The following is a 16,003-nucleotide window of genomic DNA, read 5'->3' as shown; positions in this document are numbered from 1 at the left end:
GAGGAATAGGGGGAGTAAGTGGAGGAGGGCTGTGTACTATTGACCCAGCTGACTACGATGAAACGGGCTGAAGGTAGTGGAAAACTTTATTTTAGTGAGGGGGACGGCAGCCCCGCGAAACGTGGTTCTGGTTTCACACTCCCTGTTTGAACAATCAAACTTAAGGAGATTTTTAGACAAGACAAACTGGGTTAGACTCACTGTTCTGAGTTGGTGCTTTAAATAACTTTTTTATCATTTTGACTGACTTTATTTTTGTAAAAACATAACAGGTAAATGGAACAGTTTTACTGTCTCTGTCTTAACTCTTTTTATTGATTGCGGCTACTTCCAATACAGTACTTAACTCATAACTTGTTGCTTTCAAACTATTTTGTTACATGTTTGTCTCTTAGGAAGAGAAAAGTAGCTCAGAAGTTGAGGTATTTATTTAAGAGTAACTGTGTGAGAGGTGGAGTTGCAGCTCCTCCTGCTCTAGTAAAAGGATTTCTGAACTGAGGCTGACAATAATGACTCATTGCTGTGGATGCAGTAATGCTCCCTTGCTGTTTCCAATGGAAAGGCCCTTTGTCTGCAATGCAGTGGTGTATGTGAAGATCAGCCATTTGAATAATGGCCATTTGTCATTTCCTGTTGTGCATGTCAACTTTATTTGTGTGTGAACCTGAAGATGGGGTGGAAAGAGAGTGATGGGAGGAAAAGCAAATGAGAGCATGAGGAAATTGCTGTGAGGGAAGAAAAAAAAAAAGTAGATTCATACCGCTGGAACAGTCGTCGCCGCGCCAGCCTCCCTCACACTGGCAGCGGTCTGGAGCGACACATCGACCATGGACACACTCCTTGGTGCAGCGAGCTGGTAATAAGAAACACACTTTATGACAGACCCAGCTAGGTGGAGAACAGTCAATACAATGGATGACATACAGCAAGGTGTGCAGCTATCTGAGATTACACATCCGACTGTATAGGCCAGTATTTTGTGTGACGTATCCCCACAGTCCAATATGATGAGTTTAAGAACTTTTTGATCAACTGAACCCGTCATGTTCCAACTGTGTACATTTGAATAGGTCTGCATGTTATTTATAATTATATTAAAGTGCATGTTGCAACAATAATTGTTTTTCTTGCAAGATATAGTGATCCTGTTATTGTCTTTTTCTTAATTTTTTTTTTTTTGTCCGTTTCCAACGAATCCTCTAAACATTTTTTAATGCCCCCTAAAACAACATACTATAGAAGTGTTTTTTTGATCTGATGCACCTATCAGCAGACATAATTTGTCCATTCGTGTTTAATATATTTCAAAAGTAGACAATCTCAAGGGTGTTTTAATTCAATTAAAATCTACTCCATTTGTATTGTATTATTTCCCTCTAAATCTGTTCCATCCATCATAAACAATGTCAATAATGAGCTTCCAGCCACTGTTGGATGCCATTAATGCTCTGAAGAGGTTTCTCTTAGACAGAGTTGTGTTCTCGCCAGCTTCATAAAAGGTATTACTATTAATTAGGTTAATTCAATCATGGATTTATCACTAAAGACTAATCTGCCAGAGTTCTCTTCTTTTGTAGACAATTGTTTTCTTACCATACTGAGTACCACATGCTGTATTACTGTATGCACACAGTGTTTTTCCTTCAATAAAGAATAATTTAATGGATTATTTTCTGCTTTAGTTGGAGGTTAATGAAAACTGGAAGCTGGAGATTTGGGGGACCTAAGAAAAGGATAACATGTCATCAAATGAGGGAGGTAAGCATAATTATAAAAAATTATATGTAGAAAATCAAAAATACAGTGTACATTGTACAGAACGTGGGTTTGGGAGGAGTCACAGATGACATGTTGAAAGCTGAGATATTTCAATTATAAAGCTCAAAATGGCAGACGGCTCCAGTCTTTGCTTTTCTGATGTCAATCAGTAAAATCAAAGGCTTTTGTGTTTGGCAACAAAAAGAGAAACACACACACACACACACACACACACACACACAAAAACACGACTGCTGTGAAAGGTGGCTCATCAATAAGGAACCAAAATGCGTATTATTTCTGTTGAATGAAAAACATGTATCTCCAAAATGTCAGTTTTTGAAGCACAAAGCACAGCAACCTTGTTATTATAATCATACACTTCTGAGATCATCCAGTGATGTATGAGGTTTGTAAAGCTAAGGTAGAATTTTCTCAAACCATGCTCCCATATATGGTTTTGCTTTATTTATACACGTCACTGCTGACTGTCCGCAATAAAAGCGTTTCAGCAAACTGTTGACAGCTGCATCAGTTTTGTATTTTCAGACTACAATGAACTACCTGTTTAACTACCGCACCCAAACAGTCATTTTGTGACACAACTACCTTAAATTGACAATGAACTTTACAGTACTTAAAGTTAAGATTAGGATGAAGGTTAGGTTTATGGTTACTTAAATCACATAAAAAGACCAGTTTGTTAGGGAGCTATCATGGTAACTGAGTCACGAATCAAATCCATATAGGAATGTTTTCCCCCTTTAAACATTTTGGATTTTTGTTTTTATGGATCTACCAAACATACAGAATCCAAAGAATAACATGTTGAAGTGCTTTTGTTTCCACCAGGGTCCCAAGCTGTCTGAAGACTCAAAACATGAAAGTAAACAAAATCCGTACAGACTAAACCAAAACTGTATAAATATCCACTTCAAAACATCAAAACGCAACAAATAAAGCGGACGGATTGAGTTTAAAGTTTATTAAAAACTTGTAACCGTACTACATCAGTTTGGACCTGACGTCTAAAAGTCCCTCGTGGTTTGGACAACTTTTACTTATTTATTAAAAGGCTCCAGGTTTGGCTACATCAGTTTTTTTTAGGCACATTGGCCCTTTTGTTATCAAGTTGACTGAGTTTGCCCACTGATGATTCTGTTCACATTCCCAGTTTGTGTTGTTCTACCCTGATCTGTGCATGCAGCAGTGCCACACCTCTAACTTCATCAGCAACAGATGCTAAGTTTTTGAAATAACAGTTGAAATTATGTGAAATCCTTGAACTGAAATTAAAATGTGAAAAATATGAAGGTTTTCACGGTGTCAGCATCACATAGTTTAAAATTCCTGTTAGTACATGAGAAGCCTCAGTGGGAAGAGAACCCATAATTGTGGTAATTCCAGTTTCATGTGCTGCTCTAATTGACTCTGCACGTTGCATGGAAAAAAGACAAAAAAGAAATGTTGGCATTGTGCTGGAATAATACCAAAAGTATTCATCCAACATCAGGTTACTTTGTTTATTCAGGTTCCCTTTTAAATGTCTCTTTTATTGCATTACAGAAATCTTTCAAGCCTAAATTGTTTCTTTGTCATTAACAGAAGGATTAAATCTTAAATCTGGCCTGAATATATTTTGAATGTATTTGTCGATTGTGAAAGTAGTTTTATAATTCTGTTTTTTTTATATATATATATATATATATATATATTTTGCATAGTACTATGTTGCACACCCATGGGTGGGACCAGAAGGGTAGTTATCATTGAGGACACTGAGGTCAGGTCGTCAGTATTTTTTTCTGGGATTTGGGGCTTTTTAGGAACCAAGAAGACGTGTACATTATATAAATAAAAACACTCATGATCCCGGTTCTTCTAAAATGCCGGGTACGGCACATGGCGGGACAAGACCTGCTTGGACTTGAAATCTACTTTTTCTAATGTAGGGTTAGGGTAACTAGGGTCCAAATGAAATAATGAGGAGTGTTTCAGTTCTTGGGAGGCATTTGGACAGAAGACAGAGGTGTGTATTTTTGACTGATTGTCTGAAATAATCTTATTGATTCAGTACATGGGAACATTCAGATTGTTTACCTGGCTTTTCAAGAGCTCTACAAGGCAGGCAAGAAAGCAGCTGAGGGCCTGTCGATCAATGTTCTTTGGTGTTTATTGTGGTGATGGTTAATAAAACCGCAGATCAAAACCTCTCTGCTGGCTAAGGACTTTTCTTCTTCTCCTCCACTGTTTCATGTTTTAGCATTGCTATTATTTGTCTCAGCGATAAAAAGTATGCAGGCAAGTGGAGGGTTTAAAAGTTTCCATAATTACTTACGGACACATTTGTCTCTGCTCTCGTAATAGCCTGGACAGCACTGGTACCTCTTACGGTAGTCTGTCTTCACCGCCTGCCTGTAGGCCGTCTTGTAGGTGATCCTAAAAGAAGAACACAGTCGAATAGGACGCTTTGACCCTCCACAGACAGGAACAGGAAGTCAGCCCCGACAGGAAATGAGTCATTGTGCTGTTGCTACCTGTGGCGCATGCACTTGTAGGAGGTCCGAGGGTCCGAGCAGGGCTCCTCCGTCACATGGTCGTAAGGATGTGAGTAGGACTCTTTCACTGAGGTGGTGAAGCTGAAAAGCAGAACATGAGACATACTGTAAATCATTTACAGTCAGAAGAAATGGAAATTGTATCCAGCTCCGTTTAAAACAAAATGTATCAGCCTAACTTTTGAACAAATACCATGTAATTTTCCCTGAAAAGGGGGGATTTTTAACCATGCTAGTTGTATAGTGGCTTTGGGGATGACAATATCCGTTGGCCGGGCCAACACTTTGGTCCAAACAACTATTAGAGTGACTGCCCAGTTTGTATACAGTCAGTCCTTGCAACAATTAATCGATTAATCATTTGATCATTGGAAAGCTAATATTATATCTATTTTCATTATTTACCCCATTTTTAAGCAAAAATGTGAAACATTGGCTGCTTCCAGCTTCACTGGATTTTGGTGAACTGTTGCAACAATTTGAAAGCTAAGGATTCATGTAAAGAGCTAAATATTTTGCTGGTTGGAAAATAGCAATGTCCACTAGCAGTTTTGAATTTTGATTTTGTTGGATGTGATAGTTTGCTAAGATAAGCAGGTAACCAATCTTAGATATCTATGCTGCAAACCAGTTAAACAAAATAGAAGTGGTAGAAGTGGCTCTAAGGTAAAAGATTGAGTTAGTTTTCTACCTCTGCAGAGCAACACAATGCTTTTTTCTTTTGTCATTTATGTGATGAATTAATGTCTTGACAAACCACTGATTGCTGAAGTAATCTTTCAGCAATACTTTATGACTGCAGCACTGTTTGAGAAAATATGTATAATTGGATACAACAACAGTGACATGTATTTGTTTGTCACAGTCAAACAGGCCTCACCTCTCCCACAGGCTGCACACATTGGGATCTCCTGGGTTCAGTGAGTAGCTCAGACCAATCAGGAAGCTCAAAAGCAGTAGGACAGTGGAGCTATGTAGAGTTGGCATGGTCCTGAGGGAAAAGAGGACAGACATTTACAGAGCGATGCAAAAACCCAAACATTTCAGCAAGGATGTCAACAGGACAAAACATATTTATTTTGTAATTAGGGGAAACAACAGTTGGCGGACAAAATAAAAGCAACACTTATACAATGCAAAGCAATCTGATTCTGCAACAAATACATTCATTTGTAATGTGTATTTACATTTTTATTTACTGAAACAAATTTGAGCAGCCATGAAACAGCAATATCTCTGTAGCACTCTGTGAGTCAAAAGTATAGTGGAAACACGGATGAATAAACAAAAAGCCCATTCCTCTCAACTAGAGATTTACAATCATGTTTTTGTTTTTCATTTACTATAATTAACTTTTCACAGCGTGGCAAAAAGAATGATTAATTGAAAGCTGGTGCCCGGTACCTATAAATTGCGGTTAAGATTTAGCCTCTGAAAGAGTTCATTACGCTCAGCAGAGGTGAGGCAAAGTGCCAGCCTTGGAGCGTACCGCTGTCGGCTCCCCGTCAAGCTCCTCACATCTCAACAGGGCATATAAAACACAGGCATCACGAGACAACCTGACAGCAGACAGGATAGATTAGGGCGTGAGAGTGAGAGCATAAGAAAGACAACGAGAGGGGGGGGGGGAGAATCAGGGTCAAGACATGTGACTCCACACTTCATCCAGACCCCTATCAATCAATGTGGCAGTGAGGCCTGCACACTCCTCTGCTGTCCCCTTCCACACTCCGGCAGCATCTGGATCCGATCAGTGCATCGACCCAAGAGAGCTCCTCAGCACGGGGACCCTGTTGGGCTCTCAGGGAGCAAAAGGGAGGCAGTTTTTTCTTCTCATAAATATTCCATGGAAATGAACAGAAGTTCAGCAGGCCAGTGGTGTGAGCCTTCTGGTACAAGCATCGTGGGAATGCAACGGCATTTCTAGAGAACGGGGACGTCATGTTGACATAGGATTATTCAGGCATGTTCCCCCTCTTGTGTTTTCAACAAGTCCCAACTGACAGAATTACAGTACCACGGCATCTCATGTCATGTACTCATGACCTTAAGGAGATTTCTTAGGGAGAGTGACATCGCAGTTAGCCAACAAGATCATCTTCATTAAAAAAACATCTCAGATCTATAGAGAAGAAATAACAAAAAAACTTGCGGTGTGTTAAAACTAAAACAAAGAATCAAGACATTTCACAGATAGTCCTTTGAAAATGATGTGATCACTATTACCTGGCTCTCGTCACATGGAGTTAAGTTTAGGCAACTAAAATCTGACCAAAATGTTACCTCAGAATTGGTCTAAGATTTCAGTCAAATAAGATCAACTCTAAACTAAATAAACAGTCTACAGTCATGCTAACAGCTCGGTGAGGCTGTACTCCACTGCTCTGAACTAAATAAATGCTACTGTACAGATTGTGTCTTTTGTAAATGTGCGTTGTTTATATAGCGCTTTTCTAGTCTTAACAACTACTCAAAGCGCTTTTACATTATACATTCACACACTGTGGCCAAGGCTGCCGTACAAGGTGCCACCTACTCATCAGATATACACTCACACACGCAGCACCGGGGGCAACTCAGGGTTCAGCGTATTGCCCAAAGACACTTCAACATGGGACTGCAGGGCCAGGGATTGAACCCCCAACCTTCCAATTGGCAGGCAACCGCTCCACCACTGAGCCACAGCTGCCTGAATTGTGAACTGTGAATTGTGTCACCTTTTACACAGGACTGTTGTCACACAAAAAGGGTGGTAGGGGTTGAGTTTAGTTGACTTACTGTGGTAAGATTTTGGTCAAGTAAGATGAACTCAAAAGTAAATCTGTAAGAAAACTATGTATAATTTAGAGCTTTGACCCTGGCTTTTGGCAGTTGTTTCCACTGCATTATTTCACTGTCAAACTACTTCCTAGCTCTGTCTTCTTCATGTCATCTATCTGTGGGGAGAAAACATATTTCTCTCACTTTTCATGCACATATTTGCATTTTTAGTCACACTGCTGTGGACATTTGGGGAAATTTCCCAAGATGAGGAAAAGATTTTCCTGTGGCTTGGTAAATAATGCATGCCTCTAATAGTGCCAAGATCAGTGGTTCAGTTCCCTTTAGAGCCAGTCATGTATGTTTAAAAAGTAAGTTCTGTATGGTGCTTTGCAGAAGAGCACATAACATCAGAATATGGATTATTTAATGTGTTTGTAGAAACAGTCCACCATAAACACCTCTGAAGTCAATTAGAAGTCATTTAACAGATTCAATTCTACATTAACTCTGTCCATTGGCTTGTTATCACTGCTGGAGATTTGGCGTGGTGAGGGCTGTGGCATAAATCTGTGAGTGCACAGATCTTCTGCTTATGATAAACTGCCTCTTACTGCTCTTCTACCCACCGTCAGGAGTTAATTCACTCGCTGGCACAAACGCTCACGCCTCTGAAATCTGTGCCACAAAAACAGAGTTTTATGAGAATAGGCATATGGCTTTTATTAAGAAGAGTCATCAACTTCACCAGCCACTTCATTGGACTGGGGGTAAATATTTTTCATTACCTTCTTTTCATTTTAATTGTGATTCATTAGAAAAAGCCTTCAAACCGCATGGGAATTCTTAAATACTGAGAAAGAGAGCTTAATGACTGCAGACAAAGTTGTTTTGAAGTCGAGCTCAGACGTCTGTTGCATTTCATGTTTGGGTTACCTACAGCGGGGAGGGGAAGGCAGGTAGACGTCTGGAGCTCCAGGTGGTTGTATCATCATCTGGAAACTAGACTCTTCGGGGAGGCTACAATGCTTTTTAGGGAAATAGAGGAGGGCAGGTACTCTATAACTTGAGTTTTACACAAAACCCCACCACAACTGGGGAGTGACCGATTCCTTCTTCCCCTTACCTCCTTTTCACGTAATAATCTTCTACTCCATTATATTCAACACTGAGCTATCATTATTTCCTTTGAGCTTTTTCCAAACTGCAGCTCTGAATCTTTTCATTTGGACAAGCTTGGCTACGCAACAGAAAACCATGTAGTAGCATTATGTATCGCAACAGTTTTTCCATTCAGTTTTGATGCGTTTAGTTAGCAGTTAACTGGCGATAATGTATGCACACCTCCACAGTTCACATCCACTGGTCAAAGAGGTAAAGTCTGGACCAAGAGCTGTGAAACACTACAGTAGTAAAGGTGGCTCCAACGTATTTTGTCATGTTTGCAATGAAAAAAAACAGACAAGTCATCCAGTGCAAAGAAACTTTCATGTGGCTCTATAAACAGATATAAATAAGGCAAAATGCCACACACACACACATAAGCATACGTGCATGTACACTTACACCACACATAACGTCCACATGTATGCACATGCACACTCCAACACACTACACAGTTCGTATTGCTTGTTAGTTTGATCATCTGCTTTTTATGTTCTGGAGACATTATACACACACACACATCAAATGAGTCCCATACGCTGACACAAGTTCAGAGAGAAAGTATTTTTAGGATCTGAGGACATTTTGCTAATTCACTGAGGTTCTCTTACTGACTCTTTCTGTCAATGCCCAAAACAGCGGCCCCTGCATACACACATCGTATTAACTGAGGAATGCTCAAGGGACCCACAATGCTCTTAACAGAACTGCCCAAGGGCTTCCATTGGACTGCATGTTTGCATTAATTTACAGCCACGACACGGGGGGGCAAGGGGGAGGCTGGGGGTGTGGCCTTAACTGCCACTTTGTTCGTTTGAAAGCCATGATGTCTCTCTCTCTCATGTGTAGGCAAAATTCTCTGGGCGAGCAAAACAGAGAAAGGGGAGGTAACCTTGTTATTTATGACATCATAAGGGGCAAAATTCCAGATCAGCCCATCTGAGAAAAGTTAGATGAGAGGATTGAAATCACTCTCGGCTGTCTGCCCATTAAATTTGTAGTTGGAACCAGGAGATGGTTAATTGAGCTTTAAGACTAGAAATGGTTGGGCGCCTGAATAGCTCACCTGGTAGAGCGTGCGCCCCATGGACGAAGGCTCAGTGTTTACCGTTGCAACCGCAGGTTCAGTTCCAACTGGGGGCCCTTTTCTGCATGTCATTCCCCCTCTTTCTGTTTCACATCACAATCTATCCTGTCTAATAAAAGGCCTAAAATTGCATGGCAATCCAGGTCATAGGAGTGGTGGATTTTTATTCTGGTCTAATTTGAAACGAAGCACGTGGCACCGATCAAACTGTTTGCGTCCCTGTTTCCTTTCTTTCTAACCTCTGATTTCTGTCTCTGTTTATTTTTGTGCAGTTGCAGTTCTAATTGAAGTAGAAAATATTAGTCACCAGCTGGAAGTTAAAGCCATGGGGGAAAAAAAAATAAAAGATGGAATGACACATTAGTTGGGGTGGAGTGAGAGAGAGCGAGAGAGCGAGAGAGAGAGAGCAAGAGAGACAGTCCTGCCAAAGTTCATTTTCATGTCAAGCTGCTCTGATGTCAGTCAGATACAGAATATCTCCATTTTCCATCCTCTTTTTCTCTTTTTATTTAAAGTGGTTTTTGGGCTTCTCTTGGCATTACCAACTCCAGCATGTTCTTCCAGAATTAATATATAATAATAAATAATAATCAAGGCTGAAGACCTTTCTTTTTGATGCTGCCTTTCTTTAAATGAATGCTCATTTCTTTAAATTTCTTATGCTGCACTGTAACTTTTATTCTTGTGTTTTATGTGTCCTAATGTTTCTATTTTGTTTTTAACTGTCTGTTCATGTGTTTTATTAGTTTTTAATGATTATGATTTTTAACTGTTTGTACTTGTGTTTTATCTGTTTAACTGATTTCGTGTAAAGCACTTTGAATTGCCCTGTTGCTGAAATGTGCTATACAAATAAAGCTGCCTTGCCTTGCCTTGCATAAACACTTAAAATGTCTTTATTCTGTGCACTATTTAAAACTCCAATCAACGTTAACAAGGCTACAAAATAAAGGCAACATGGTGAAACACTGTAGCTCTATGAGTTACGACACACAATCCTCCAGGTGCAGCGCATTCTTGTGTGGCTCGGAAGTGTGAATCAAACTAAAATTAATCAGTCTTGTTTCATACTTTCTTAGTAATAAGTCACTATATCAGCCCCAAATCTACTCTACAGATTAATGTCTGATGTTTAAAAAAAAGTTCATAATAAGGTCCCTAATAAAACAGGCTAAATTAATGATTATGTCTGCAAGGTTAGGAATAAGGAGTGGTTAAACTCTACTATAATGCCATTAAAACAATGAGAGATCAGAAATAAAGAATCATCTGCCCACCCAAAGTGAGATCTGTACAAAGTAATATCCTCCGATTAAGCTCCCTGAGACCAAATCAGAGTGAACAGAAGTATGTAGCTAACTGCAAGCCCTTTAAGGGGTCCTTGACATGGAAAAGTAAATAGGAATACAGTGCAAAATGTTGTGCATTATAAAACCTTGAGCAACTGACAAAGAAAGGAAGACCAAAGGACAAAAATCAACTCCAATGTTTCCTGGCAACAAGCTGGTCACACTGCACATGATTAAAGCATTGCTGTGCACCATTACACTTAAAAGTTGGCCTATAAAGTTGCGGTATGTATCATAGCCTTAAGGAGATTTAAATGATCACCCTCTGATTGTGATCATTACTTGTATCAAAAAATACCCTCCACAGGAGAGAAGAGCTAAAGGTTTGCGTCACAAATTTACAGTTCAGCTCTTAGAAAAACAAATCTATAAAACTGCTCGAGGGCAGAAACTGACAGAAACTGGAATATATTAGCCAGAGTGCTCCATGTGACACACCGACCGCAGTGCCCTCTCCCCTTCTCTCCCCCCCATCCCACCCTTATACTAAACCAGAGTTACTGTAAACTGGATATAAAACCCATAATCCTTTGCATCTGGGTTCTCATCTTGGTGCGCAGGACGGGTTCGGCTGCTAAACCGCAGTGAGGCTGGCACCCGCTCTCCAGTTGCTGCTATGCCTCATGTTGGGTGGGTGGCTGGTCTTGAAGAGGGGGTGGGGGTTGAACAGAGACCCTTAACAACACACTGGGGACTTGGAGAAACAATTACATGGCACACCCAAAAATGTAATGCGAGAACCCGTATAAAACGTCCAAAAACACACACACATGTTTCATGGTGTTCATCAGTTTTGCTACATTATTAACCTTTGAGCCAGAGAACATTCACAATGCCTACATCAACCCTCTGTTTACAGTAAAGACATCATATACGGTAAAAGGTAGTATTCTGCCACAAAAGCTGAACCCCCACACTGGAAAAAGCTTTTCAGTGGAAAACTCTTGGCAGCCCAAATGCAGTTGACGGTTCTCGGGGGAGTTGCGTGACAAAGGGATGATCTAGCGAGGGAGAGAGGAGGGGGAGGATTTGCACAGATCTTGGAAGTCTGAATTTTGCTGCGTGAGCTCTGCAGTGCTTGCTATCTGCAAGACTGAAGCAAGTGAAGTGGAAATTCTTGGCCTTTTGAACTTTAGGCAACAATACACACCTTTTTAAAGTCTGTTTCTTTTGTCTCCTTTTTCAGTCAGTTAAATTCTCTTAATTTGACCCTTCATTCTGCAACTGTATCTTATAATTATGTCAGCAGATCTGTCCTACAGTTTTGCTAGAGTTTCCAGTAATAACAAGGGAATAAATTAATTGGAACCTCCTCAACAAAGACTTCTTACCAACAGGCTCTTAAATACAACGACAGATGCATTGTGCAGCCTGCCAACATGTTGTTGGGTTTGAGTCCTTTTAAAACTGATAATTAAGGGAGCTGCAATGGAAAAACTAACAAAATCACCTCAAATCACCCCAAACCATCTCTAAAGCAACGTCAGGCCAGATTTCATTTGGCAAGATCAGGCTTTGTGGTCTGGGATCCTTTATTTAAGTGAGAAAAACAGGATGCAGTATGTGTCCCCATTGACTGGTCCCCTTTTTACTTTCAGTCAAATTTAGTTTCCAGGGGCAACCAAAGACAGGCAGCAGATCTGAGGTCAGTTGTCTGTCTTGAACATCACTTCACTTTAGTGTGCCTTTCATGTCACCTTGCAGCAGCCAAGAAAAACTAAACTTATTACATGCAATCTACATGTAAAATGTATACTTGTACACAAAACCCCAAAAAACTTTAACAGACCAAAGATTTTGAGGTAGGAGATAACAAATAAACTGAAAAATGAATTCTTACTACATAAACATGAGAGCAGAAGCCAATTTAAGATGATGGGATTTCAAGAGGATGCAATGTGCGATGACCACACCTTTTCCTGTAGTGTTAAATAGCTAGTACGATAAGCTAGTGTGTGTGTGTGTGTGTGTGTGTGTGTGTGTGTTGGAGAGTATCTTTATGAGTGAGGTCAGAAGGTACTTGAGCTCATGTGAAAGCCTCTTCCCCACAGTGATGGAGAACAGAGCCTGTGGATGGCAGTGGTTAAAGTGATAAGGTCACCATGGTAACGTTGTTGTTTTGGAGTGCATGAGGACATCGACATGGGTTGAGCAGTGGCCGGAGCGGATTTTCTATTGACTCCTATCTGCAACCAGTATGAACTGCAACAACATTATTAGAACTTGAACTGAAACAAAATTTGAAAACTTAATACTAAATACTTTTTAACTTTGGAACCAGCACTTTTACCGTCATAAATCCAGTATAAGACTAGAAAACCAATTTTTCTTCTGTGTTGGGTGTTAGTCTGGAAAATATCCTAGTAGGCCCATCAGTGATCTATGGGGAGGCGTTTGGACACCAAACAGTACTGTATTTTGTATTTCAGTTTGTGATGATCTATTGCAAATTCAGTATGACGTTGCAGATCTAAAATGATGCATGATTCCGCAGCTGAAGGACCAGCTTTTCACCCAACAAGTCCTCCAAATTACCTGACAAAATACAGTACATTTGTAATCTGTAATGGCCTTTTAAAGCAAAATATACAAGTGTTTTCAAAACCGTACAAGTCACGGCTAGAAAAATAAATCTGTTTTATGATAGTTAATTAAGATGTGGTATGGTTTAGGCATAAAAACAACTTGGTTAGGGAAACATTGTGATTTTGTTTCAAATTGCTACTGCGTTAAGGTTAGAGGTTCATGGTCATACTTTACAAAAAAAACAACAGTGGTCTCCTGTGGTCTGATGGATACCACTGATTCTGCCGTTTTATCTCTTTATTGAAAAAAACAGTTTTGGTTGATAATTTAGGGGAAATTTGACAATGTTTCCCAATCAGCAGTGGGATTTAATTACTTTCAAAAACTGAAGGAAAACCAAGGACAGCTCTGTGCCTGGCGTTACTTAATCAGGTGCAGAATGATCCCTTTTTTAAATAATCTGTCATTTACTTAGAGCTTGATCCAATCGCCTGCAGTCTACACTCACTCTACACACACTAATAAAAAACTGCAATCTTTGGGGACATTGATGAGAAAGCAAATAAATAATGCTTGTTTTCTTCACTCATGAAATGTTTACTTTGTGCAGATGTTTGTGTGTGATCTGATGTGGTTTACACTGAATGTTTTGTTGTTGACCTGGGCTGCTTGCCAGTTGTAGGCTTTTGCTCTCCCCGTTGCGTTACTTCAACACGTTTGAGGCTTGTGTGCTCTCCTACACAGACCCACAGTGCAAACTGCTGCCTGGTCCTCCACACTCCAGACCAAAACCACAGGCAGGATGACTGTGGCTTCAATGGTCAGAGAAAGCAACAGGTCCACAAAAACAAACTTAAACACTAAGTCACTGTAATAAATACAACAGTTCACCTCTATGGAGCAGAATAAACTAAAACACAGACTTGCACACCTTGGATTAAAATTATGTCTGGTCTCTTTATACAAGTGTTTTATCCAAACTTTAGTAACTGAAATGGTGGAAAACCCAAAATGGAGGCCCTGGCTGAGGTTTCAGAGGGACATGACCATACAGAGCCGTAATTATATGTGCTGTAATGCTCTGTGGATCACACTGGTGCAGAGACACATAGAGTCCTTGTAAAAAAAAACAGCCTTTTCCACAAACCGTGACCAGAAAACATAGCTTTGCATTGTAAACTCTCACAGTAAGAGCACAGGCGAAAAACCTCTAAGTAAGAAACATAAGTGTTTCAAAATTCACAAGGTTTTGTGTTAGTTATTTGTCACATGAACCATCTGCAGCCACAATGTGGCTTCATCACATAGTTTTAAACTTGTCACCTCTACTGTGACTAGCAGCACATTAGTTTTTAACACGGCAGCCTGTGTGACCCGTTGGTTAGACAAACTATGAAAAGTTAAATGGTTACACTCCAAGGTTACACTACAGATTCAGACTCAGAGATTCCTGCTGGTAAAGGTCTAGTGTGTAAGCTTCTGTCAGTCAGGTAGTTAAGATTCATCCTCTGTGCCCCTTGAATGTCTGTACAGAATTTCATGGCAACCTACCCAATAGTTGTTGAGATATTTCAGTCTGAGCCAAAGTGGTGTATCCACCTAACGGACATTGCCTTCCCCAGAGCCACTCTGCTAACATGGCTAAAACGTAAGAGCCAAGTTTTAATGAACTGCATGTATTCTTGAACAAAAACACAGTGAAGCCTTTACAGCACAAGAATTTCAAATGTTGCTGAATTGTGTTCTATTTGAAAAGATCTCTGCCATAATGATTCTATGAGCAGGATATTTTTAATGGCTGTGACGCTTGATTGATTCGTTGGAATGTCCTCTGTGCCATTGTTTCAGCATGTATCACAGACGCGTTGTTGATTCAGAGGCACACTTCCTTCTCATCTCTTCCTGTGCTTCACTGTCTAACTAATTCTCCGCTGCCATTCAGGAAGCGGTCTACTCTCTGCCTATGAATGTCTGTGTGAGTCAAGTTATCCACTTAAATTAACATTCAGTCATTGTATGACCTAAGGCGACGGTACTTTTCATCGGACTAAAAATACTGCTATGATGCTGTTCAATTACTTCCTAATTTCAAAAATAAAGTGAGTAGTAATGGTATTAAAAATATTCATGTCTGCTGTGCTGTGTTTTTATATGGCAGGGGAAAAGGCTTCCATTTATGGTGAATACTTTCATTATAAATTAATTAAGATTATTTTCTCGATTATTCAGTATATCATTTGTTCTATAAACATAATAAAATAGTGAAAAATCTGAAAAATATCCTATAGCCCATGGTAACGTCATCTTCTCTTGTTTTAATCGACCAACAATCCAAAACTTTAAAATATAACCTTTTTTTGGAATGTACAACCAAGAAAAGCAGCAAATTTCAGCACTTGACAACATGGAACTGTCAGATATTTGAAGCTTTTGCTTGAAAATTTACTTAAACAGTTAATCTGTCATCAAAATATTTTCAGACTTATTTTCTGTCAATTGACTAATCAATTATACAACAAAGTATCGCAGAATTCACCAAACTCAAAATGTTACGGTCTTTGTCTAAAAAGCAGGTGTTTATATATACATACATATATACAGTGAGGGAAAAAGTCTTTGATCCCCTGCGGATTTTGTACATTTTCCCACTGACAAAGAAATGATCAGTCTATAATTTTAATGGTAGATTTATTTGAACAGTGAGAGACAGAATAACAACAAGAAAATCCAGAAAAACGCATGTCAAAAATGTTATAAATTGATTTGCATTTAATAATGAGGGAAATATGTATTTGACCCCT

General features: G+C 39.6%; 1 protein-coding gene across 2 annotated transcripts in view; it reads right to left on the bottom strand.

Annotated features, from left to right (window-relative positions):
• The window catches only part of pear1 (platelet endothelial aggregation receptor 1), a 49,132-nt gene that overhangs the window by 21,774 nt on the left and 11,355 nt on the right, over window positions 1-16,003 (bottom strand). For both annotated transcript variants that reach the window (XM_032519516.1, XM_032519517.1), the window contains exons 2-5: window positions 5,197-5,307; window positions 4,296-4,397; window positions 4,097-4,197; window positions 761-853 (exon numbers count right to left, since the gene is read on the bottom strand). In XM_032519516.1, coding sequence (XP_032375407.1) covers window positions 761-853; window positions 4,097-4,197; window positions 4,296-4,397; window positions 5,197-5,303 — 403 coding nt within the window. In that variant the 5' untranslated portion in view covers window positions 5,304-5,307. The remainder of the gene's footprint in view (window positions 1-760; window positions 854-4,096; window positions 4,198-4,295; window positions 4,398-5,196; window positions 5,308-16,003) is intronic.

The sequence above is a fragment of the Etheostoma spectabile genome, chromosome 6, assembly GCF_008692095.1.
Source record: "Etheostoma spectabile isolate EspeVRDwgs_2016 chromosome 6, UIUC_Espe_1.0, whole genome shotgun sequence".
Taxonomy (NCBI): Eukaryota; Metazoa; Chordata; class Actinopteri; order Perciformes; family Percidae; genus Etheostoma; species Etheostoma spectabile.
This window is presented reverse-complemented; position numbering and strand designations above follow the sequence as displayed.